This window comes from Balaenoptera borealis (genome assembly GCF_965194805.1).
Source record: "Balaenoptera borealis genome assembly, chromosome: 6".
Lineage (NCBI taxonomy): Eukaryota > Metazoa > Chordata > Mammalia > Artiodactyla > Balaenopteridae > Balaenoptera > Balaenoptera borealis.
In genome coordinates this window covers 19,172,935-19,200,297 of record NC_138863.1, presented here as the reverse complement: position 1 = coordinate 19,200,297, position 27,363 = coordinate 19,172,935, and the positions used below count along the sequence as shown (strand labels likewise).

The following is a 27,363-nucleotide window of genomic DNA, read 5'->3' as shown; positions in this document are numbered from 1 at the left end:
CCATGGAAGAAAGAAACAAGCTTTTTCCTGCTTTTTGAACAAGCGGCCCTGCATTATCATTTTGCATTGCGTCCTGCAAATTATGCAACCAGCCCAGACACCAAATAAATATTTCTTAGGTGGGTGAAATATTGAAGGAGTGGAGAAGAGATAAATGGCAGACTGGACTTTTTACCTGAGTTCAGGTGATGGCAACTCCATCCTTCCAACAGCTCAGGCCAGAATTCGTGGACTCATCATTGACACATCTTTATCTCTTACACCCAACATTCAATCTACCAGAAAATTCTGCTAACTCTACCAAAATAAATTCCAACGCCTATTTTCTCATCTCCTCTACTGCTATTGCCCTGGCCCCTGCCACCATCCCTTCTCACCTAAATCGCTAAGGTGACCTCCCAGTCTCCCCTGTGTCTGCCCCTTCTCTCCTACAGTCTGTTCTCATCACACCAGCCAGAGTAATCTGTTTATGTTTTAAGTCAGATCGTGTCATGCCTTCTTACTACCCTCCAATGTCTCCAAAGGATGAATTTTACTGCTTTCATTTTTTTAAGTGCATTTTAAGTAACTGCACAGTGGAGAAACCAGACAAACACTACCTTCATTCACCAAGTGAGGAAGGCTGATGCCACCAGGGGTGCTGTGTGGGTCTCACGTACCCTCGAGACGATGTGAAGTGAAGGGCACCTCACCTCTGTGGTAGTCTCTCCAAAAACCCATCACCCCGTCTAATCATGAGGAAAACATCAGACATGCCCAGATTAGGGCATATTCTACACAATACCTGGCCAGCACTCCTCAACTCTGTCAAGGTCATGAAAAGCAAGGAAAGACTAAGCAAAACCATCACAGACCAAGGAGATTGGGAAGCCATGCCAACTGAATGCCATGGGGAACCCTGGATTGGATCTTGGTACAGAAAGAGGAGATAATGGAAAATCTAGAAAAATCCAGGTAAACTCTGGAGTTTAGTTAATACTTGCTATTAACGTTGTTACTTATTTTGTTTTATTGACTTTTTTTTTTAATTTTTATTATTTTTTTGGCTGCATTGGGTCTTCATTGCTGCCGCGGGCTTTTCTCTAGTTGCGGCGAGCGGGGGCTACTCTTTGTTGCGGTGCGCGGGCTTGTTGTGGTGGCTTCTCTTGTTGTGGAGCACAGGCTCTAGGCGCGTGGGCTTCAGGAGTTGTGGCACGAGGGCTCAGTAGTTGTGGCGCACGGGCTTAGTTGCTCCGTGGCGTGTAGGATCTTCCCGGACCAGGGCTTGAACCCATGTCCCCTGCATTGGCAGGCAGATTCTTAACCACTGCACCACCAGGGAAGTCCCAGAGCTTTATTTTTTAAATCAGAAATAGGTACTGAATTTTGTCAAAGGCCTATCAAGATAGTCATATGGTTTTTTTTTTCTTCTTAGATTTATTAGCGTGTGAATTATATTAATGGTTTTCTAACATTGAGTAATGCTTGCATTGGGGGTGACATAGCCCACTTAATCATGAAAAAAAGTGAATTTGATAAAAGTGAAAGTCATTAAATAGCCTTTAAGGCTTTCTCCATCACTCCTCCACCCCCTGCACTCTGGGCCACAAACCCGGTGGCTTAAACAACAGAAAAGTATTTTCTCACAGTTCTGGAAGCTGGAAGCCCAAGACCAGGGTGTCAGTAGGGTTGGTTCCTTCCAAGGGCTGCGAGGGAGAATCTGTTCCAGGCCTCTCCCCTAGCTTCTGGTGGTTTGCTAACAACCTCTGGCATTCCTTGATTGTGGAAACATCACTACAGTCTCTGCCTTCATCTTCACATGGTGTTCTCCTTGTGTGCATGTGTTTGTGTCCAAATTTCCCCTTTTTATAGGACAACAATTATGTTGGATTAGGGCCCCCTCTGATGACCTCATCTTAATTAATTAATCTGCAAGGACCCTATTTCCAAATAAGGTCCCTTTTTTTTTTAATTTAAATTTTATTTACTTTATTTTTTTATTTTTGGCTATGTTGGGTCTTTGTTGCTGCGCGCGGGCTCTCTCTAGTTGCAGCGAGCTGGAGCTACCCTTCGTTGCGGTGCGCGGGCTTCTCACTGCGGTGACTTCTCTTGTTGCCGAGCACGGGCTCTAGGCGCACGGGCTTCAGTAGTGTGGCGCACAGGCTTCAGTAGTTGTGGTGCACGGGCTTAGTTGCTCCGCGGCTTGTGGGATCTTCCCGGACCAGGGCTCGAACCTGTGTCCCCTGCATTGGCAGGCGGATTCTTAATAAGGTCCCATTTTGATGTAGTGGAGGTTAGGGCTTCAACATATGAATTTGGGGGGAAGGGACACAATTCAGTCCATAATACTCTCTAATCGTATCCTCTTTTGTCCCTTAGAGCTCTGCTCCGGCCACACTGGCCTGCTGGCTTTGCTCCTGCCTTAGGGCATTGCCTCCGCAGTTCACGCTTCTGGTAATGCTCTTCTGTAGATGCTCCTGCAGGTAATTCCCTCACCTCCTCCAAGTTTTTGCTCAGATGCTACCTTCTCACTGGGGCCCAGCCTGTCCACCTATTTACAGTTGCATCACCATTGCTGGGTGTCCCTAACCCTGCTTTATTTTACACGTTTCTCCCCCACAGCACTTACCACTTTCTAATATACTATATAATCTACTTGTTTACTATAGACTCTATTGTTTGTTGTCTGTCTCCTCTCTAGAACATAAGCTTCACAGGGGCAGTGATCCTTATCTATTTTTATCACTGTATCCCAAGTGCCTATGAGACAGCTTGGCAATTAGGGTGCCATAAAAAGTTATTGACGAAAGAAAAGGAAAGAAAGATGGATTATATTTCTAGACACTGGGAGACCCACGAGTGGCTTGCCTTCTGTTTATCTCACATCTGGCCTCTGGGAAATTACCCTGGAGGGAAAGTAGACCCCACCATGGCTTTGGACAGCATGAGACCCCAAGCGATGCTGACAGCACCTGAGATCTAGCAAGAGTGAGAAAAAAAAGAATCTACTCCTGGTGGCCAGGGACTGTAGTTGCAAGATCAATCCAGAAGAGGGCAGCATTACCTTCAATTCAAACCAAACACGGGGAGGGGGCCGGCAGGCAGGCGAGGGGCGGGGCGGGGCGGGCAGTGAAATAATCCACGTGGAAATACCCTCTACCCGCTAGAAGTTGGATTAGGCAGCCAGTGTCTAGAACCTAACACCACCTTTTAAGGTCTGCAAACCTTTTCGCATACATTCATTCTACATTCATTCCCCCCTTAACGTCCTCCCAGATGAGAGTTTAGCAATTGCCAGAGCGCGAGCGCGGCTTGAGGTGAGCAGTTGAAGTTTACCACCTGTTTGGTCGTATCTCACAAACTTGTCACAGGCTTCATGAATAGCTGTCCCTGTGGCCATCCCCCTTCCTCCACAGACCCTTCCTCCAGACCAGCGGTTCTCAGCCTCTTTGTGTGAACCCACGCTTTTAAACACAGCACGTTTGGACACACTTGGCAAAGCAATTAAAAGGTATTATTTCAGAGAACTGAAAATCTTTTCACAGCTTTCTTATAGCTCACTTTTTGGTTCTCCAAAATTCCAAAATTGTCTTAGTCAGCTGGGGCTGCCATCACAAAATACTGTGGACTCAGTGGCTTAAACAACAGATATTTATTTCTCAGTTTTGGAGACTGAAAGTCCTGGTAGGGTTCTTGGTGAGAGCTCTCTTCCTGGCTTGCAGACCGCTGCCTTCTGTGCAGAGATAGAAAGAGCTCTTGCCTCTTCCTCCTCTTATAAGGAGACTAATCCCATCACTTAGGGGGGAGGGGAGCCCTCACCCTCATGACTTCATCTAAACCTAGTTGCGTCCCAAAGACCCCACCAGCACCACAAAATACCATCACATTGGAGGTTAGGACTTCAACACATGAATTTTGATGGCTCTGGCAGATTCATTGTCTAGGGAAAGACCTCCTGGTTTACACTCCAACTTTTGTTACTTTTTTCTAATTCTACTAAAATGTAATCATGGGAAGTGATTGATCTCCGTTACAGCGATCTTGGATTTTCTTCCCAAAAAAAAGAATTTTGATGGGACACAAACATTCACTCCATAACAACCACCATGTCCCAGTTTGAGAATGATCTCCTTCCCTGATAGCACTCTCTTACATATTCATGAGACAAGGTTCTAGCAAGTTCTAACAAACTTCTGTCTTTAATGCCGACTTGCTCATGTTCTCTTACATGCCGCCAGCTGCACTAAGCTCTACTCTGTGTGGCTCAATCAGCATAATCAACATTTTGTCTGACAGACGGGGCAGCCAAAGTAGCATCCTTGGTTGCAATACAAATAAACAGCACAAATGTTTACCTGGGGGGGGAGGGGTTGGAGATGGGAACTGGACAGATGGAGGCAGGTGGAAGAAGACTTTTCATCAATAGCTTTTAATTTTTTTTTATTTTTGAAACATGTGGCATGGTTCCCTGTTCTAAGTGTGAAATATAATCTTAACATGTTAAAAGCCAAGTAACTTAACCATGCGGGTGGGAAGTATGTCGTGCTGCTGGGAGCTATCCTTGAAGCTCTGGCATCCGCACTTGTATGTCTTCTGGCTGCTGTCTCACCTTCCACCCAGTGAGCTGAAGAGGCCTCAGCCAACTCCAGGAAGCATCTTCCTGGGCCCGGGCCTAGAGGCCTGTCACTTCTCTTAGTTCCCATCACTCCAGACCCTTAACTCCAAGTCAGCTCACCCTGGACTCTCTTGGTCCTTGTCCCTCTCCTGTCACTGGTCTGTCTAGCTGCTTACACTGTCCCCTCCATTGCAATCCAGGGCGTCCTGGACTCTCTTGTCTCCCACTAGGCCCTCTCTCTGTATTGTTGCTAGATGCAATTCCAAATAGCTCCGCTGCTGTCCTTCCCCACTCTCCTAGGCACAAAGAAACCTCAGGTCCTGGGGCTTTTTTTTTAATTGAAGTATAGTTGATTTACAATGTTCTGTTAATTTCTGCTGTACAGCAACTGACTCAGTTATACATATATATACATTCTTTTTTTTAATATTCTTTTCCATTATGGTTTATCATAGGATACTGAATATGGTTCTCTGTGCTATACAGTAGGACCTTGTTGTTTCAGGCTCTGGGTTTTAAACTCGCCCTGGCATTGAATTCTCATGGAGTGCTCGCTTCGGCAGCACATATACTAAAATTGGAACGAATTCTCATGGACTCTCCTGGACTATTGAAACCCACTTACTTTCCCTGGCAACATTCCCACTTTCTTTCCCTTAAAATAAGGCCCTTAAATCAACTATACTTCAATTTTTTAAAAAAAACTTTTTAAATATATTTGAAGGAAATTTTTCAGAAAATTAAATGAGTATGTTGATATACAAATTCCGTAATAACATATTTCTATATTTAAACATTATAATAATAGATAACTATCTTAGTGAAATAATAGTCGCACAAACTTATACTTCCTTGATTTATTCAAAATATATTCTTCAACCTCAAAGAAAAAACAAAATAAGGCCCTTGATTTATACTTGAACATACATAGTATAACCAGCTTCCTGCTGAAATAACCTCTCCTAGTCCCCATGCCATAGACCCCATCAGCCTGCAGATGAGTTTCCTTGGCTACACAGGTTTGGTTTCTTTGTTTGTTCATTTAAATTAGAATTGATTTTCAACCTATTAAAATTTAAACTTTTTCACATTAAAAGAAATCTGGATTTCTATCCTCTCTTCTAAAATTTGAAAGATGGGACAATACTGAGCCCATGGCAAAAATCAGCTAAAGTTGGTACATAAAGGAGATCCTAGAAGTAGAACCACACTCACACCATCACTTGATTTTCAACAAAAGTGTCAAAGCAATCAAATGGGGAAAGGAAAATTTCATCCATAAAATGGTGGTGGAATAACTAGATATGGAAAAGTGTGAACTTTGACCCTTACATTATACACAAATATTATGTTGAGATGAATCCTAGGTCTAGATGTAAAAGCTAAAACTGCAAAGCTTTTAGAGAAAAATGTGGATGAATATCATGACTTGGGCGTAAGCAAACTATTTTTTACAAATCAAAGAAAGCAATAACCTTTAAAATTTTTTTGGTGAATTAGACTTTGTCAAAATTTTAAATTTATGTTCATCAAAAAAGACACCATTGTAAAAAGTATTAAACAAGCCACAAGCTGGGAGAAAATAATTGTAAAACATGCATGTGACTGGCATCAAGGATATACAAAGAATTCCAAAAATAATAAAACACAAACAACTCCCCCCAAAATGGGCAAAAGATTGGAACAGATACTTCACAAAAGACAATATACAAATGACTGATATATACATGAAAAGTGTTCAACATCATTGGTCATCAGGGAAATGCAGATTATAACCACAATGGAAATACCATTAGGCAATCACCAGAATGACTCAAAAAAATGTTTAAATGATAATATCAAGTGCTGGTGAGGATGTGGAGCAACTGGAATTCTCATACATTGTTGATGAGAATGTAAAATGGTGCAACCACTTTGGTAAAAGGTCTGGCAGTTTTTTTATAAAACTAAACATACTCCTTCTCTATGACCCAGCAATTCCACTCCTAAGAATATACCCAGAGAAGTGAAAATACATGTCCACAAACATATTTGTGCAAAAATATTAATAGCTTTATTCATAATAGCCAAAAACTAGAAACAGCCCAGGTGTCCATGCATAGGAAGATGGATAAACAAACTGTGGTATGTTCATAAGTCAAATACAATGGAATACTTCTCAGCAACAGAAAGGAAAGAGCTGCTGATACACTCAACAACAAGGATGTATCTTTAAAACTTTATGCTGAGTGAAAGAAGTCTTACACAAAAGAGTATATACTGTATGATTCTGCTTTTATAAAGTTCTAGAACAGGCAAAACTAATCTATGAAAGAAAAATAATCAAAACAGTTGTTACCTTACGGGGATGGAAGCAGAGACAAACTTAGGAGGAACGTGAGGCTATTTTGGGAATGATGGTGATGTTTTCTAGATTGGGGGATATTTCTCAATGGAAATTTAGATGACAGGAGCACGTATTTGTCAAAACTTAGTGAATATACACTGAACGTCTGTGCATTTCACTGTACATAAATTTTATATCTAAAAACTAAAAACAAATATTGATCTCTAGTTAATGTACATACTGGTGTACTTAGGGAGACGTGCGTGCAATTTACTTTGAAATATTTACATTAGAAAAAATAAAATTGATTAATGAATAAATGGATAGAGATGAGATAAAGCAAGTAAAATGTTCATAGTAAAATCTAGGTACTAGGTAGATAGGCATACACTGTAAAATTCTTTCAGCTTTGCTACATGTTAGAAATTTTTCACAAAAATGCTGGGGAGGCAGATCAGCTGGCATTAAGTCTTGGCTAACTCCTTGAAGCAGAGTGTACACCCTCCAGTTTGCCACACTCCACACCCCTCCTTATTGCCTCATGCCCACACTGCTTCACTCACTTACATTACCTGCACCCCTCAATACAGGGATGTTTTATCCTAAACACATATGGCATATCCTAGTGGTTATTACATAAATCTCTGGAAGAGGCAGAATAGCATTGTACCAATCCCAGCACTTACCAGTTTTGTGATCCTGGGCAAATTAATTCACCTCTGAGCCTCAGTTTTTTCATCTGTAGGATAAGTGAAGTGGTGAATGCAAAGTTTCTCACACACAATGGGCACCAGGTAAATGTTGACTGTTATTACACAGTTTAATGTATTGAATTTGCAAATGTAAACAGATAGAATAAGGACTGCTTTTCACAGTAAGAAACTCTATAGAGTTTAGACTCACAGGGGAAAGAGTGGGAATACTATTTTCCTGGAAATTGCCCTATTTGCTTTCACTAAATTTCCTCTCACAGAGAAAAAGCTATCTATTCAGTAGTTGTTTAACGAGCACCTGCAACAACTACAAATACTACCTGTACCTGTGGGCTAAGCAGAGACTCTGCCACAGAGACTTCAGTGAGGCAGCTGCAATAATAAACATATGCTCAAGCTCCAAAGGGGGCAAGGAAAGCTTCAGGGAAGAGGGAACACTTGAGTTGGATCTTGCAGGACGGATAGGAGTTTTCCAGGTAGACCTGGGGAAGGTGGACTGTCCAGGCAGAAAGAACAACATAGGCAAAGGCATTGAGCAGTGAAAAAGCAATGGGATCCTCAAATCTGATGAACAGTTTGTATTATTAAAGTCCAGGGAAGGCAGGAAATGAGACTGGAGAGGGAGGTAGTGACTAAATCACACCCTGTTTATAAAGTTACAGAGTCTGAGTTTTGTGCAGCACAAAAAAAGCCTCTGGTACATTGACTAAATCACACCCTGTTTATAAAGTTACAGAGTCTGAGTTTTGTGCAGCACAAAAAAAGCCTCTGGTACATTTTAGGAAGATACTTCTGCAGCAGAGCAAGGCTAGATTGACAAGGGAGAGACCTGAGGCAGGGAGACCAGTGAGGTACCAGTGCTGCCCATTGCTTGGAAAAATTGCCTGGGATGCTTGTTAAGCGTACAGATTCCAGGGCCCTACCCCAGGCCTATTGACTCAGAGTCTAGGAGAAGGGCCTGGGAATCTAGATGATTAGCAAGCACCCCAGGTTTTCCAACGAACTTGGAAAACACCAAATCCAGGAGATGGCAGCCACCATCCTCTGAAAGGGAATGAAGGGCTGAACTGAAGCATTCGGGGAAGGAAAGAGGGGGCGTATTACAGCGTGATTTAGAGGAAAGAATCTACATAATGTGGCAAGGGTTTGCATGTGGGGGAGATGACGTCCTGGCATGACTGTGTAGATGGCTCTACCATTTGCCAAGATAGGGCATGCAAGAAAAACGTCAAGTTTAGGGAGAGGAGGTAATGATTTCCGCTGGACCAGGATGAATCAAGATCTTGAGAGTCAGCACTGTCTTGGTGGTGGTTAAAATCATGGCTGGTTGAGGTCACCCACGGAGCGACTCTGGTGTGAGAAGGGAGGAAAACCACAGCTCCCAAATGCACTTGATTTCTCTTGTGCTTCTCACACAGATCTGTAACTTGGATGTCTCACATCCTCTAACCACGTTAAATTGTAATCAGGACAATAAATTACATGCATAAAGTTTGGAAATAGACAAGCAGAAAACTAAACATTCCCTAGGTCTCCGAAACCCAGATGCGTGACAGAGTCAGGCTGCCTTCTGCCTTTTGATTTAAGCCAGGGACAGAGCTGATGGGTGACATTGACCAGCCCCCAAGGAAACTCCCTCTCTCGTGTATTTATTCCTTTGTCCTCTTGATGCTAGTTAAGAAATAAACACTTCCCCTTTAAAGATGGTCCTCTAAAAAATACAGAGATGGCATAAAGACTATATTAGTTGTCAGAAAACCTAAGTTAAAGTCACATGAAGTTGAGCAAGTTAACCTCAGAGCTTCTTTTTCCTCTTGTGTAAAATAAGGATTCTAGTAACTGCTGTAAAGAACAAATGAGAAAACACACTTTAACACATGTCAAAAACTCTGCTTGGAGCACGGGGAACTATATTCAATATCTTGTGATAACCTATAATAGAAAAGAAAAAAAATATATATCTATATGAAACTGAGTCAGTTTGCTGTACACTTGAAACTAACACAACATTGTAAATTAACTATACTTCAGTAAAAAAAAAAAAAAAACTGCTTGGGGCTACAATGAATAAAAACTCACTCTCACTAGCTCAAGTCAAAGGATGGTTTATGGAAACGATACAACAGGCAATCTTTTTTTTTTTTTTTTTCACACACACACACTGTATTTTATTTTTACAAGAGATAAATAGACTGACACCAAGCATTGTACATGGATGACCACAACAAAAGCAACAATGATTGCAATTACCAAACATGAAACACACTCATACTATGTCATAATATTGACATTCAGTCCAGTAATCCTCCACTGTAACAGCTCCTTTACTTTGCAGTGAAAATTGATTTGTATATTCTTTGCCTCTGAGTCCTTGTGGGATTTTTTTTTTTTAATTCAAACAGAAAGTCACGAAAATTATACTCATCCTCATCAGTTCACTCAGTCCCATACAACAGGCAATCTTGCCAACCACAAGAACAGGAAATGAAGTACAGTTGGTCATTTAGGGATTGGAGCCGAGAGCCTGACATTACTTCCACTGTAGCATCTCTTTGGGGCAGATGGTGTCCCATCTCTGCTTCTCTCTGCAGGTCCACACATCCCCACATGGCAGACACTGCAGTTGTCTACCCACCACCCGTTCCCCTTCCTTCCTCACTAAGAGGACCTCAGTTTGACGAGGATGGTCTAAGCCAATTGCAACCATCTATGGTCCACTTTCCCAGCCTCCTTTACACCTAGCAGTGGCCATGTATATGGTTCTGGCAAATGAGGCTTAAGGAGAAGACTGCTGGGAACTCTGGGAAAGCTCTTGCTTTTCCTGACAAAAGGCAAAGACACTGCTTTGTGCCACCTCTTCCTTTTGGTTGTGATAGCCAGAGCAGCAGCAGCCATCATGGGACCATGAGGAAAAGGCCAAAAGAATCACAGAGAGGTCTTTCACCCTCAGACATCTTTGAGCCCCTGAACCAACATTGTCCAACAAGTGGAAATTATGTGTAAAATAACAAAACCCAGAAACCAAGGACAAAAACCAACTTCTTTTTAAAAACCTCACCCCCATGCTTTTAAGCCACTATGAGTTAGGTTTTTGTTACTTGCATCTGAGGGCACTCCTTTTTTTTTTGGCCACCGCACGGCTTGTGGGATCTTAGTTCCCCAACCAAGGACTGAACCTTACCCTCTGCAGTGAAAGCCCAGAGTCCTAACCACTGGACCACCAGGGAATTCCCCTGAGAGCACTCTTGACTGATAATACTGCCATCTAATTTGGGATTTTCCAAACTTCAATCATCCTCAAACCTTCTGTAGCATTTTGCCATGTCCACTCAAATACAGTGTTCTTTACACTGATTCACTTGTGTTAAATTAAATACCTATTTTAAGCCTTGTGCTCCCGTGTGTGTCATTTTTTTAAATACCCGTTAGAATAAAATAAATAAATAAATGTAACGATTAAAATTAAAACAGTTTCTGGATTGCTGAGTACATTCACCTGCCACGAGGGTGGTACACCCCATCTCCACAGGGAAGATCCTGCTCTCGGGACACTTCTAGACCTTGCTTGTTCGTCTGGCTGTTCATTTGTATCCTTTACAATGTAAGTAAAAAAGAATAATAATTTTTAAATTTAAATTAAATTAAAACAAATTCACCATGTACCACCCCAAATCATCTCGTTTTTACCAGTGGAGCACTTTGCGAAAGCAAAGCCACATTACTAGATATTCCTGTTCCAGATTTCCAGGAGGGAATGTTATAGATGAGGGTCTTCCCCTGAGTCACATGGTGCATAAGGCCACACACACCTCAAGTAACTCATGGGAGATGGAAATAGTTGGCAGGTCTACCACAACCTTATACAGGATGATGATGATGATGATGGTGAAGGAGAAGAAGGAGAAATGGCCCCATTTCAAAGCTAAGATTTCTCTGTACATGGGTATAAAACAACTAGGGAATATTGGTCAGCCCTTTATGTCTGTTCAGAGCAAGCTACATGGCCAGGGGAGAAACAGGAATGCCAGGCCAGCTAGTACAGCTGGTACAGCAGAAGAGGAAGGCCTTCATATTCTCCTGAGCACTTTGCTATGCCCATCTCCCAACATTGTCAATCTAGTGTTCACTCAACTATAAAGTAACATTTCGAGTCAGTAGAGGAAAGATGGGTTATTCAACACATGGTATTAAGATAGTTGGAAAATTATTGGGAAAAATTAAATTATATCTCTCACTCTACACAACACACACACACACACAAATTCAGATGAATTGCAGACAAATATTTTTTTAAAACCACAATTTATGGTACATTCATACAATAAACTATCATTCAGCAGTTAGAAAAAAAAGAAATCAATCCATAGGTACTGACAAGGAAATATTTAAACACTGTTCAATGAAAAAGCAAATTATAAATAACACATATAGAATGATGCCATTTATGTTGAATATGTGTGTGTATCATCATCTGAACATATAAGAGTTTGAAAGCACAGACCTTAATCAAATAGCAGTGATCGCTTCTAAGGAAGTGACTAGGATGTAATCATATATTGCTCTTGTAATTAAAAATAAGCAGAAACAGATAAAATTTTACCTAAAAAATGATAAACTACAAACTAATAGAGAAAACAGAAGAATTTTTCAATAATTTTGATGTGACAATCAGCTTTCTTAGTACTATGCCAGTGGCAAAAAACATTTTTTTAAAAAATTGAGAAAATTGATGTGAAAATGAAAAATCTCTATATAGCAAGGCAAATCAACAGCATAGCTAAAAGGCAAATAACAAAATGGAAAAAAATGTTTGCAACATGCTGGAGAAAGAGTAGTATTATTAAACTATGGATTATTTAGAAATAAATAAGAAAATTGCAAGCCAAATAGAAAAGAAGTAAAAGGCACAAAGAAGCACTCCATAAAAGAAGGCTTGTTAATGGCCAAAATTCATATTCAAGATGTCAAACCTCACTAATAATTACATCCAAGCAAATTAAAATGAGATTCATTTTTCACTTAGATGGACAGGATTAAAAAGATTTCTAATAGCCAGTTGTTGGCAAGAGTGTGTGGAAACAGGCGACCTGACATCCTGTTGATGGAAGCTTAAATTGGCACAGTCCTTTGGAGGGCAATTTGGAGATGGGTATCAAAATTTGAAATGTGCATATGTGCTGCCCTCCTCTAAATTTATTTTAATAAAATAATGGTGCAGGTGTGCAAAGCTGTATTGAAAAATTAGCAACAACCTACATGATTATCAAAGGGTTTTTGTTAAATAAATGTATGAGACTCAGAGGTGGATACCAAGCAGGTGTTATGAAAGATAAGGACAGTCTTTATGTATTGACACAAAGGATACAGTGTTAAAGTGAGAAAAACAGCTCACCCAATTCCACGTATAAGGTGATCCTCTTTTGTTTAATATATAACCCACTGGCAAAGTAGGTGCTCACCATTTACAGTTGTTATCTCTGTGGGGGAGAATTTCAAGGGAAATTTTCTATATTATTTACATTTTTTATAAGGAGCATGTATTATTTGTAGGATAACTAAAGTCAATCAGTATTTCATTTTGAAAAATCAAGGAAGACAAATGCTATTTATGCTGTCCTTTAAAGGATTTCCGCACATATTCTTTTATTCAACAAATATTAAGTTTATTATAGGAAAAGTGGTGTCTCACGGATGCGGGTGGCCACAAAAGACACTTGGACCTAAGCCCTGGAAACCTCCCTCTACTTCCTGACACCAAACCAATACTCTCACTGGGCCCACCGCACGCCTTCCTCCTTGTTTGTGCCACAGAGGAGTTGCGTCCCTCGGTCACCACAAAGCCAGTTTGTGCCCTACAGTCCGTCTCCCCACCATTCTCTCAGAAGCCTCACACTATTAATTACCATCTTTGCTTTACCTTCAACTTCTTCTCTTTTGCAACCTACTAGTCCTCAATGAAAACTGCTCAAGTCTCTTCCATACTAATGGAAGGAAGGAAGGAAGGGAGGAAGGAAGGGAGGAAGAAAGGAAGGGGGGAAGGGAGGGAGGGAGGGAGGAAGGGAAGGAAATACATTCTAGACAGAATGATTTGGGAGGAGGACAAAAGGAGGGAAGAGGAGGAAAAAAGGGGGGAGGAAAGAGACCTCTTGAGTGTATTTTCCATCCTTAACATTCTTAAAGAATTGTGTTAGCTTGACTACAATAAAAAACACGATAGAGAAAGCAGTATAAAAGCAAGACCAGGGGCTTCCTTGGTGGCGCAGTGGTTAAGAATCCGCCTGCCAATGCAGGGGACACGGGTTCGAGCCCTGGTCCGGGAAGATCCCACATGCCGCAGAGCAACAAAGCGCGTGAGCCACAACTACTGAGCCCACGTGCCGCAGCTACTGAAGCTTGTGCGCCTAGAGTCCGTGCTCTGCAACAAGAGAAGCCACCGCGGTGAGAAGCCCACGCACCGCAACAAAGAGTAGCCCCTGCTTGCTGCAACTAGAGAAAAGCCCACACGCAGCAAGGAAGACCCAACACAGCCAATAAATAAATAAATAAATTTATTAAAAAAAAAAAAAAAAAAGCAAGACCATGAGATCAGCAGAGAAGGTGTTCTCTACCACTCTGACCAAGAGAGCTGGTCTAGCCCCAGCACCTGCCTTGAGCTGCCCTCCTTCAACATCAGAACCTGGCTGATCTCTATAGTGGATGACTCATCTCTCTCCAGTTATCATTCAATCTCTCCTCCCCTACAGCCAGACTTCTAGAAAGAATTGTTGGCTTGCCCTCCCTTTCCTTACCTCCTGTCCACTCCTTAGCTCCACCACTCCGCCAAAACCAGTTCTCCCCATGGACACCTCTCAGTACTGTCTTGGCTTCTCAGGAGCCTTTGACACCACACTCTTGTGCCCATCCTTTCTTGGTATCCTTTGGCAGTGTTTCCTCTCCAGCCTGACCTCTCAGTACTGGGGGTCCCAGCACTCAGTCCTGAGACCCTTGTCCTCCTCCCTCTACCCTCTTTCCTAGGCAGTCTCATCCAAGGCAGTGTGTTAATCATTGTACAAACACCAGTGACCTCCAAGAGATATTGGCTTATCACTATCTCCACTTGGATGTCTCACAGACTCATTCGTTCATCCATTCATTCATTCTACTGAGCACCTACTATATGGCAGGAACTACACTAGGTACTGGATAAAGAGTGAAGAACAGAATAGGCATCCTTCATGCCCTTGAGCATCTTAACTTGACAGGTCAACAACTGAGCCCAAGATCTGCCCTCAACCAACATGCTCCCCCATGCTCTCATCTCAATAAATGGCACAATTTCCACCCACCTGCTCAAGGCAGAAATCTGAATATTAGAGCTGACACTTTGCTTTCCCTTATCCTACCCGTGGGGGACACACTCTAAAGTGATAACCCCCCTCCACTGAGTTATGCCTTTGTATAATCCCTTCTCCTTAAGGCAGAACCTGTGACATGTTTCTAGTCAGTAGAATATGGCCAAGGTGATGAACGTCAGCCTCTTGTTCAGTTGTCTTATATTGCGAGGGTGACAGGATGTCACTCCCATAATTATAGGACTTCCATTATTATAAGACTCCATCCTGCAGGCTGAGGTGAGAGAGACATCCTTGTTGGCTTTAAAGAATTAAGCTGTCATATTTGTCAAGGAAGTGTGGGGGGCCCTCTGACAGCCAGAAAGAAAATGGGGAGCTCAGTGCTACAGCTGCAAAGAGATGAATTCTGCCAACAATCTGGGGGAGCTTGGAAGTGGATCTTTTCCTAGTTGAATCTCTGATTCACAGCCCCAGTCAGCACTTGGATTGAAGTCTGGTGAGATCCTGAGCAGAGGACCCAGTCAAGCTATGCCTGGACTTCTGACCTATAGAAACTGTGAGCTAGTAAATGGATGTTATTTTAGGTCTCTAAGTTTCTGATAACGTGTTACTCAGTATAGATAATTAAGGCAGCACCTATTCAATCTATCACCAGAACTTTTTGATTCCTTCACTGAAATAACTCTCAAGAACATCCAATTCTCTCCATCTCCACTACTCCACCCAGAGCAAACTGTCATCATCTCCTACCCAGACAAACAGAGTAGCCTCCTGATCTCCCGTCACATTTGCCCCTCCTATTAGAACAGGGCCAAGACATGAAAGCATCCCAGGCAAGCAAAAGCTTTGGTGTTCCTTCAATTCAACATTTATTCAGCAGAAATGGGAGAAATTATCTATTAATAAAAGTGGTGTGTCTCTCTTTTTATGCCAAAATGAGAGGCTCAATACATGTGATTTTTCTAAAGCAGATAACTTCTTGGGAGGCACATGAAACCACTTAAAATTTAAATAAATCTCTAATTCTCTGTAAATAGCAAAACCAATAGCATTATTCATATTTAGACTTTCAGCTGACTATACCTAATGAGAGCTCTTGGCTGACTCACCTCAGGTTTAGAGGTACAGCTTGTATGTGTCTATCACAAGTTTTTCATTTTGATGAAGAACAATTTATTTTTTCCTTCTGTTGCTTCTGCTTTTAGTGTCAAGTCTAAGAATCCACTGACAAATCTGAGGTCATAAAGATTCTACCCCTGTGTTTTCTTCTAATAGTTTAATAGGTTTGGCATTTATATTTAGGTTGTTGATCCAGTTTAATTTTTGTATAAGGAGTGAGGTAAGGGTACAACTTCCTTCTTTTGCATGAGGTTATCCAGTTGTCCCAGTACAATTTGTTAAAGAGAGACTCTTCTTTCCCCCATTGAATGGCCTTGGCACCCTTGTCAAAAGTCAGTTGGCCATAGATGTTGGGTTTATTGCTGAACCCTCAATTCTATTCCATTGGTCTATATATGTCTGCCTTTATGTCAGTGCCACACTGTTTTGATTGCTGTAGCTTTGTAGTAAGTTTTTTTCTTTTCTTTTCTTTTTTTTTTTTTTTTTTTTTTTTGACCATGCTGCACAGCATGTGGAATCTTAGTTCCGCAACCAGGGATCAAACCCATGCCCCCTGTGGTGGAAGCATGGAGTCTTAACCAGTGTACCACCAGGGAAGTCCCACTTTGTAGTAAGTTTTGAAACCAGGAAGTGTGAGTCTCCGATTTTGTTTTGCTTTTTTAAAAACATTTTTTTGGCTATTTAGAGGCCCTTGCAGTTCCCTATAAATTTGAAGATCAGCTTCTCCATTTATGCAAAAAGGTTACTGGAATTTTGTTAGGGATTGCATTGAATCTGTAGGTTGCTTTGGAGAATATTGCCAGCTTAACAATATTAGGTGTTTCAATTCATTAACATGGGATGTCTTTCCACTGATTCAGGTCTTAATTTCTTTTAGGAACGTTCTGTAGTTTTTAGTGTACAAATCTTTCACCTCCTTGGCTATTCTTATTCCCGGGTAATTTATTCTTTTAGATGCTATTGGAAATAAAGTTTTCTTAATTTCCTTTTCAGATTGTTTATTGCTGGTGTATAGAAATGCAACTGATTTCTGTGTGTTGATATTGTTTCCTAAAATTTTGCTGAATTCATTTATTAGCTCTAGCTGGTGTGTGTGTGTGTGTGTGTATTCTATGGGATCTTCTTTATATAGAATCATGTCATCCACAAATAGAGATAGTTTAGGGAATTCCCTGGTGGTCCAGTGGCTGGGACTTTGCACTTCCACTGCAGGGAGCACAGGTTTAATCCCTGGTCTGGGAACTAAGATCCCACATGCTGCACAGTGCAGCCAAAAACAAAACAAAACCAAAGCACAAATAGGATAGTTTAATTCTTGTGTTCCAGTGTGGATGTCTTTTCTTTATTTTTATTGCCCAACTGCTCTGCTAGGACTTCCGGTACAATGCTAAATAGCAATGGTGAAAGCAGATATCTTTGTCTTGTTCCTGATCTGAGGGGGAAAGCTTTTAGTCTTTCATAACTGTGTATGATGTTAGTTGTGGGTTTTTTCATAAATGTCCATTATTGTGTTAAGGAAATTCCCTTTTGTTCCTAGCTTCCTGAGTATTTTTATCATTAAAAGGTGCTGTATTTTGTCAAATGCCTTTCCTGCATCTATTGAGATGTTCTTTATTCTTTTCCTTCATTCTCTTAATGTTCTGTATCGCATTGATTGATTTTCTTATGTTAAACCACTCTGCATTCTTGGCATAAATTCCACTTGGTTGTGGTATACAATCCTTTTAACGTGCTCTTGGGTTTGGCTTGCTAGCATTTTGTTGAAGATTTTTGTATCTATACTCATAAAAGATACTGGTCTGTAATTTGCTTTTCTTGTGGTATCTTTGTCTAGCTTTGGTATCAAGGTAATGCTGGCCTCAGAATGTGTTAGGAGGTTTTCCTTCCTCTTCTGTTTCTTGGAAGAGTTTGAATAGAGTATTAATTATTCTTTACATGTTTATCAGAATTCACTAGTGAAGCCACCTGGTCCGGGACATTTCTTTCTTGTGAGGTTTTTGATTACTGATTCAATATCTTTACTTGTTAGAAGTCTGTTGGTATTTGCTATTTCTTCCTGAGTGAGTTTTGGTAATTTGTGCATTTCTAAAAAAATTTGTTCATTTCATCCACATTATCTAATTTGTTGGCATACAATTGTTTATAATATTCTCTTATAATCCTTTTAATTTCTGTTAGATCTTCATTTTTATTTGATTTTAGTTACTTGCATCTTCTCTTTTTTTCTCTTAGTTGAGCTAAAAGTTTGTCAATTTTGCTGGATCTTTTTTAAAAAAACTTTTCTTTTGGTTTTATTGGTTCTCTCTATTGTTTTTCTATTCTCCATTTAATTTATATATGCTCTAAACTTTATCATTTCCCTCCTTTGCTAGCTTTGGGTTTAGTTTGCTCTTCTTTTCGTAGTTTCTTAAGGTATAAAGTTAGGGTGTTGATCTGTAAATATCCCTCTGAGCACTGCTTTCACTGCATCCCATAAGTTTTGGTATATTATGTTTTCATTTTCATTCATGTCAAAGTATTTTCTAATTTCCCTAGTAATTTCTTCTTTAATGTACTGGTTGTTAAAGAGTGTGTTGCTCAATTTCCATGCACTTGTGAATTTTTCAGTTTTCTTCTGTTACTGATTCCTAGTTTCATTCTCCAGTCGTTGAAGAAAATATTTTGTACGATTTTGATCTTTTAAAATTCATTGAGATTTTTTTATGGCCTAACATATGGTCTATCCTGGAGAATGTTCCATGTACACTTGAGGAGAATGTATTTCTGCTGTTGTTGGATGGGATGTTCTGTACATGTATGTTTGGTTTACTTGATTTATAATGTTCTTCAAGTCCTCTATTTCCTTATTGATCTTCTGTCTAGATATTCAAGCCATTGTTTAAAGTGAGATATTGAAGGCCAACTCCAACTGTTATTGTAGAATTATCTATTTCTCTCGTTAATTCTGTCAGTATTTGATTCTTATATTTTGGGTGTATATGTTTATAATTATTGTATCTTCTCAATAAATTGATCCTTTTATCAATATACAGCATTCTTCTGTCTCTTGTAACAACTTTTAACTTAAAATCTACTTTGTCTGATGCTAGTATAGCCACCCCAGCTCTCTTGTAGTTACTATTTGCATAGAATATATTTTTCCAATCATTTCAACCTATTTGTGTCTTTGCTTCTAAAGTTTCTTGTAAGCAGCATATAGCTGGATCACAGATTTTTATACATTCTGCCAATCTCCATCTTTTAATAAATTGACTTTATCTGTTTACATTTTAAATGATTACTGATAATAAAGGACTTACTTCTACCATTGTGCTATTTGTTTTCTTTATATCTTACATTTTTTTCTTTATTTCCTTGAATACACCCTACTTTTGATTGATTTTTCTAGTGTACAGTTTTGATCCCTTCTTCATTTCCTTTTCTATACATTTTTTTAGCTATTATCTTAGTGGTTACCCTGGGGATTACAATTGACATCCTAAATGGATAAAAATCAAGTTTCAATTTATTCCAGCCACCCAACCCCAAAATGACCTCCAGCCTCTGTCTTTAAGACTGAAAGCAGCAAATTTCAGGCTGTTTTAGAACAGTCGCTTTCCCTAATTTGGCCATCAGGGTTCAGCAGGATGAAGGTTCAATCAAGAAGCTGTTGTCTTTATTTAAATGAAGTGTCAGGTCCAGTTTTTTATACTTTGATTTTATCATACTTGAAACTAAAATGCAGAACTATCCAGTTCAGTACTGGATACCTGTATTGCATGCCATGTCAACTATCCTGTTGGATATCAATATTGCACGTCAAAACATGACATCTGGAGTGTAAATCCCAGTTCAATGACCAGCCACATATATTACTTTGGATACATTCTTTAGCCTATTAGCATCTCAGTTTCATCATCTATAAAATGAATTAATAGTAGTTCCTACTTCTTAGAGTTGTCACAGGAATTCAAAGGGATACACGTAAAGTTCTTAAAACAGCACCTAGCACAGAATAAATCTTCCACCTGAACATTAGCTATTACTGTGTTTCCAGCTGTCCATCTCTTGGCACTTCCCCCCTCCAGCTCTACCCCTCTTTATCTACCTGGCTAATTCTTATTTTAAAAACAATCAGATGTTTTTTAATATCCATCCACTTAAAGTCTGACAATGCCAAGTGCTAGTAAGGACAAGGAGCAATGAGAACCTTCATACATTGCAAGTGGAAGTATAAATTGGTACAACTATTTTGGAGAGCAATTTGGCAACATCTGGAAAAGTTAAAGGTGTCCATAATCCACATCTCAACAGTTACAATCCTAGGGATATACTCTAAAGAAACTTTCACACCTGTACACAGGAAATGTGTACAAGAATGTTCCAAACAGCATTGCTTGTAATAGAAAAAATACTGGAAAGAACTTTAGTGTCCTTCAACAGGAGAATGGATAAATACCTTGGTAATCATAACATATAATCGTACATTAGAATGCTACATCACAGTTAAAATAGGTTCATGTAATGACGGGTAAATCTCAAAAACATATTGCTGACTAAAAGAAACAAGTTTCAAAAGGAGATATACAGTATGATACTTATTAACAAAAAGCTTAAAATCATGCAAATTTGCTACACATTGTTTATGGATACATGCATATGTAGTAAAAGTGTAAAAACATGCGTGGGAAGGATAAACACCAAATGCAAGGTGATGGTTACCTTTGAGGAGGAGGGGGAGGAAGGAGAAAAAGGAATAGAATTGGGTGGGGTTCACAGGAAGTTTCAACTGTATTTTTTTTTTAAAAAGCTCTGAAGCAAGTTTAATTATAAAATGTTAAGATTCAAGGAAACTGGGTGGTGGGACAAAGATATTTGTTCAATCAGTCAGAAGTTTAAAAAAACCAAAAGCAAGATGAAGAAAATGGGAAGATTGGTTGAAAATCTGTATAAAGAGCATTCTAGGTCCCCAAGCAGCCAGGTGATTATCCCATTTCCCACCTGACCCATCCCATTTCCACCCCTTCCTCCATCTCCTCCAACAGAGATTCATTTTCTATACACTCAAGCCCAGTGGAAGGCAGTGGGGAGGCACAGGGATTATAATGGGATTAAGTGGAAGTGGGCTGGAACTTTAAAAGCATTCTTAAGACTCTGGGAACACTCATAGCCAAGTTTATAAGCCCCAAGCAACTAGAGGATCCTTCTCTGGAGAAAAGACCTCCCAATATTGACATTTGTGGGCCCTCTATGAAATCTGGCACATCATCAGTGCACCTTAGAGTGAAGTCCATTAATCCAGTGCTTCTCACAACGTAATATGCATTTGAATTACCTAGGGATCTTGCTAAGGTGCAGATTCTAAATCTGTAGTTTATGGTGGGACCTGAGATTCTGTATTTCCAAAAAGCTTCCAGAGGAAGCCAATGCTGCTAGTCCCTTTTAAGTAGTAAGGTGCTTGTCAACTCATCTTGCCCACACACTTCAGATTCCACTCAGCCTTTTGGAGTCTCATCCCTAAATACGAACAGGCTGCTAAAGTAACCAGACTTTTGAGGATGGCCATTAACATAAATGAGAGAGACAAAAAAAAAAAAGAAAGAAAAGAAAAGAAAGAAACAGAGCAAAGAGCAGTTTAGTTTAGTTTTTAGAGAAAAACTAAAAACAAACACACTATAGTATCCTCAGAAAGATATTCCTGTCCACAAAACATGTAATATCCTCAGAAAGATAGAAGATATTCCTGTCAATAAAACAAGGATAGAATAATATGGGAAGGGGAGTTGGGGAAAAAAGGTCTTGGGAATTAAAAATAAGAAAACTGAAACTTAAAATGGTTGAAGATAATGACAAGGGAATATCACAGAAAAATAGAACAAAAAAACAAACAAAACAAGAGTTTCAGTTTTGCAAGATGAAAAGAGTTTTTGAGATTGGTTGCATTACAATGTCAATAAACTTAACACTACTGAACTGTACACTTAAAAATGGTTAAGATGAGAAATTTTGTTATGTACATTTACCACAATTAAAAATAAAAATAAAACAAACAAACCCGAAGAAACAAAAAATAGAAGAAAAAAATGAAAGGATCAATCCAGAAATCTAACTTATAAATAATAGGCATTCCAGAAAGAGAACAAAAAAAAGTAGAGGAGAAGAAATTATCAAGTAAATAATCAAAGAAAATTTCCTCCAAAACGGAAGTACATGAGTTTCCACTCTGAATGAGTGCTCAGTACAAAAAAATTAAGAGTCACAGCAAAGCACATCATTATAAAATTTCCAACCAATAGCCTAAAGAGAAAATCCTAATGCTTCCAGAGATATATAACATACAAAGCATCAGGAATATGAACAGGAATCAGACTTTTTACAATAGCAACCCTGGAAGGTAAAAGAAAATGAATAATACCCTCAAAATTATGATGGAAAATCATTTTCAAACTTGAATTCAATAACCAGCCCAACTATAAATTCAACTACAAATCAAGTATTAGAATAAAATTAAGACATTTTAAAATATGCAAAGATCCCAACAACATATCCCTTATCTCTCTTCCTTACAAGGTTACTAAAGGAGGTGCTTTAGCAAAAGAAGTAAACTAAGAAAGAAGAAGGCATGGGATCCATGAAATGGGCAAAACCAGCCCATGACAGCAACGAAGGAAAATCCCAGAATGACAACCGTACAGCAAGTCTAGAGATCAGTCAGTCCAGATTGAAACAAGAGGAAGGAGGCTCTGGGACAAAGACTCTAGAGAAAAAAATGGAACTTACGCATCTGAGTATATGGAAAATATTGCTAGACTTTTGGACAGAGTCCTGGAGCACTTGCAGAGGTGGGGGCAGCCAACTGTAGATAATATAGAAAATTGACAAGTGAGGAAAAAAAGGCAATAATTAACTCTAAGAAAAATGGAGGGCCCTATAAGCTAGAAGGCATGGTTGTACTACCTTTATTGGCTCATTAGTAAACAATATTCGCAAACATAATTTAAATGCTGATTATTGGTTTAACTAAAAATAGTTACATAAATGTGGAGGTGGAGAACAAAAGTGATAGAGTCATTCATGTTCTTATCTATCACGGCAGGAAGTCAACAAATAACCCTTAAAATTAACAAATCAAGAATTAGTACTACACACATTTATTTAGATATATGGATCTAATCTGGATGAATATCTAAAGGAGTTGAGGCTATTGCCTCTAAAGAGTAGGCCAGAGAACTGCTTTTTTCATTACAAGCCTTCTAGTATATGTATATATGTTTTAAACTACGTATCCGCATTATTTTCGTTCAATGAACAACGTTAAAACGTTAGCATATAATTTGGGGGTATCCGCAACGTCTCGAAGTTTATCCATGGCCGGTAAATAAAGAAATCCGTTTTGAAGGGCTCTCTGGGCCTCGATAACAAGAGCTAGTTTTTTGCTCATTTTCTGCATTCCCCATCCCCCGCTTTCCTGGGAGCACTTAGCATAAAATAAATCAATACATGTAAAAAGAACTCAAATTTGTCAGATTCTCCCTGGAGAAGGAAAAATAACAAAACAAGGCACACAGGCAGAAGGTAAAGACGTAGCACAAAAATGAGTTCATTTCCCACATGCAGTTGAGTAAAACAAGTATGTCTCTGGCAGAGGTACTGGAAGGTAAGGGTTTCAGAGGCAGAGAAAATCATGTTCGGGGCACCTTGGAGGCAGCTCCAGGCACAGAAATGGAGGCATGACAGGGAACCAGGTAGGCTGATTCACTTCGGTGACTTCTCATTCCTTTCCTTCCTTGCCCTTCTAACACTCTGTAGTTACATAAATTGAGTTCGTAGTCCGTTTCCTTTACCAGACTATGAGCTCCACGAGGGGGGGACCTCATCTGTTTCACGCGCCACTGTATCCCCAGCGCAGAGCAGGAGCCCACTAAACATCTGTGGAAGAAATGAATGCACGATGGTGCCGCCGGACAGCCATTAGTGTGGCATGAGGAAGGGTCACACTGACAGCAAACAAGCTGAGAGCAAAGAAGCCGGCTGGGAGATGACAAGGGCGAGCTTCTTGTAGGGTCTCTGAAATTACAAGACGGGAAGAGTGGAAGTAAACCTTTGGGGGGTGCGGGAGGGAGGCGCCGGACAGTGAGGCAGGCCTCGGGGAAGGACAGCAGGCTGAGAAACACACTAGCCACAACCAGTTGCAGCGGTCTATGGGAAAGTGGAGTTGGGACTCGCGGCACCGCACATGCGCATGTGCGGCCTCCGCCCCGCCCGGCGCACCTGCGTGCGCGTGCACGAGGGGTCGGAGCGGAAATGGCGCCGCGGGGCCGCGCGTCCGGGCGGCGAGCGGAAGTGGGTGTGAGAGCGGAAGTGGCCGGCTAGAGCCGGGGGCTGGGCGGGGACCGGGCTTGTCGGTGAGGCTGCAGCGGCGGCGGCGGCGGCGGCTCGGCAGGCGGGTTCAGGCTTCGGGGGCCAGGTCGGTCGGGTGGGTGGGTAGGTGTCTCCACAGTCAGTGCGTGCGCGGGTCAGCGCGCGCGTGTTCCCTTACCCCCACCCCGATCCCTTTCCCCTTCTCCCCTAACCTCCTACCCCACCCAGCTCCCCTCCTCAGGGGCAGCAGGGCCGCTCCCTCCGTCCTTTCCTCCCTTACCCACCCTCACCCGCCCTTGTTTCTCCTTCCCCTGCCCGGGGCAGCCGCCGCCATGATCCTGCTGGAGGTGAACAACCGCATCATCGAGGAGACGCTCGCGCTCAAGTTCGAGAACGCGGCCGCCGGGTGAGCGCGCGCCGGGGGCCGGGGGCCGGAGGCCGGGGGCTGGTGGGTGGCGGGGGAGGCAGAGTTGACCCCTGCTAATCGTTCAGCCCCCCAGACATGGAGGAGGGAGGTGGGAGACCTGGCAGGGTGTGGGGACTGCCCAGGCGGTGTAGACGTGGGCGGTGATTGGGCGCGGTGGGGTGAGGGGCAGAGATGCGTGGGGAGAGGCTCAGAGGAGGGATGCGGAAGCAGTGAGTGGACAGGAGTGCGCGTGCCAAAGTGCAGGAGACCTGTGGGACGTGAGGGTAGCTTGGGCCAGAACTCTCGCTGGAGGATCCCATTGCCCTCTGGAGCGAGCAGGGGACCACTTCCCTCTGTATTCCCCGTCATTGTTCAGAACCCGGAGAGAGCCCATTTGGGATTGGGTTGGAAGGAGTTTTCAGGAATTCCCAGGACTGGAGGAGGAAAGAAGCTGCAGGCCCAGATCACCACCAGTCTTCTCGCTTCCCACCCCCCACCCTCGTCTAAGGGAGCGGGAGGGAAGACTGAAGGCAGGCCCAGCCTTGCAGCCGGAAAACCCGATGATCTCTCTAGCTTACCTTCCTTGAGCCCAGCTGTGAGAGACACTGGCCATTTTGTTACATTTCTCAAGCAAAGTTAGTGGTCCCCCACATCCACAACCCTTCCTTATCGCTCGTCTGAGGTTCTAATAATCCTTTCCCCACCCGCTGTCCTCTATCTGGTTGTTTATCTTTTAAATTCTTATACCATACCCCTGGTCTTTGATTTCTTCTGCAGTAATTCTGGCCTAGATACACAGTTAAAAGCCTCCAGAGTCTATAAAGTTCTTAGATGAAACCTGTTTTTAACCATTGGCTTTTTTAAAAGTGGGCTTTAGGACGTGTTTCAAAGGCACCCTTCTCTGTCAAACACAAGAATCAGTAGAAGACAACCTCTTCCCCCAAAGCTGCTTTGCTTTTCTAATATAATATTTAAACCAAGGAGTTGGTTTTAGCTTCTAATTTTTGGTGGCCTGTGACCAGTCCCTTTGCCTCATTTCCCCATCTGTGAGAATGGGGCTTCACATCTTGCTTACACAGTTGAGGAAATAAGTGCAAACCGTTTCTGGTGAACTGGGAACTAATAATAAGAGAGTATGTGCTTGGAGAGCCACAGATGGAAGAGGATTGGTGGAAGGGAAATTCTAAGTGGACATAATGAACTTGTGGCTTGGAGGCATTAAAAAAAAACTTATAACCCACTGCTTATTGAATATATTGTCTCCTATCTCTTTTATAAGGCCACAGATTTTATCTGTAAAACAAAGCACAGCGTTTCTTGAAGTAACACATACAGTGAGCAGTAGCTGCTGTTTCCTGCCAGGGACTGCAGTTGCTTATATTTTAGGCCAACTTGCTTCGTGTCTTAAGCCTCACTTACCAGTTGCTTTGCATTTTAAATGTTCAAACGAATCAGCTTAGTGGCTTATTTTGGGTGATTGCTATGTACTTTTTTGAGCAGTGTAGCACATAGGAGGAAGTTAAATTAACTTCTGCATTTTCACAGCTGATCTCAAGTGAATTCTCAAGTTTAGACTAGCAAAAAATGAGACCTGGGTGGTTATAAGCTGATCTACAAGATAAATGCCTGTGCATTTCAAGTAGAAGCATGCCTTGTACTGCAGGAGTACCTTCACAACTACTTGTTTGTTAATAACTTGTGATTCTGAAATGTAGCCTATTACTCAGAGCTTCGACTCTTCTGCTTTTAGAACATTACTCTTAAAAAGAGCTACTAACCATTTCAGTGGGAGTAAAGTAGGCATTCAAGTCTGGAAGGCATAAGTTAGAACTTCTGGGACTTTTTTTTTTACAAAGTATATGTTGTAGCAATGTTGACTATTGGGGCAGGGCAGCAAGTTTTGGCTTTTATTCTGGCCCATCTTCCCTTTGAGGTGTGTCTTTAAGTAAGTGGGCTCAAAACATATTCTGCTGTAAAGCACTTTGAAAATCTTTGAAAAGAGACTATGATATTCAGCCGAGGAGGTAGGGCTTTCCTGGGATTGCAAATGTAACACCTAGCAGAAGCCTGTTTCTAGACGGAGTGTGAATTTCCAGGCATACCAGTAAGGTGAGGCAGCAGTAAAGTAGTTAAGAATTTATCAAGGTGCATGCCTAGCCAAAACTTCCAGAGAAGGGTAACTAGTGTGATAATCATAAACGTTTGTAGGGTTCTCCCAGTGCTCAGCACCAGGCAGGAACAGGAAAGGGGGACCTTTCTGAGAGTATTGGCAAAGTTACAGAGGACCAAAGGGGTGACACGTGTTGGGGTGGAGATCAGAGAAAGATTAAAGAAAGGCAGTAGTGCTGAGGAGAAACCCTGGAGGTTTGAAAGGCTTGGCCCTTGTGGGAACCTGCTGGGAGAGGTCAGCTCCACCCTGCTTTACACTTCTCAACAAACCAGTTGGGGAAATCAGGTTCTGAGCAGCCTTCCCCAGAGTGAATCTTCCATCTTCACAATGTCCAATAAGGATAGCCAGTAACTACATGTGACTA

At 41.3% G+C, this 27,363-nt stretch overlaps 2 protein-coding genes across 5 annotated transcripts in view; one reads left to right on the top strand and one right to left on the bottom strand.

The window, feature by feature from the left end:
- The window catches only part of CXCR1 (C-X-C motif chemokine receptor 1), a 46,740-nt gene extending 22,480 nt beyond the window's left edge, over positions 1–24,260 (bottom strand). The window contains exon 1 of the mRNA XM_082396598.1: positions 22,843–24,260. The gene's annotated coding sequence lies outside the window, so the exon portion shown is untranslated. The remainder of the gene's footprint in view (positions 1–22,842) is intronic.
- Positions 24,261–24,404: 144 nt separating this feature from the next.
- The window catches only part of ARPC2 (actin related protein 2/3 complex subunit 2), a 30,301-nt gene continuing 27,342 nt past the window's right edge, over positions 24,405–27,363 (top strand). For 2 of the 4 annotated variants that reach the window (XM_082396597.1, XM_082396596.1), the window contains exons 1-2: positions 24,405–24,529; positions 24,748–24,829. In XM_082396597.1, the coding sequence (XP_082252723.1) occupies positions 24,756–24,829 (74 nt within the window). In that variant the 5' untranslated portion in view covers positions 24,405–24,529; positions 24,748–24,755. Of the gene's footprint in view, positions 24,547–24,747; positions 24,830–27,363 lie in introns of all 4 variants that reach the window. The other 2 variants (XM_082396594.1, XM_082396595.1) reach the window with 2 other exon arrangements.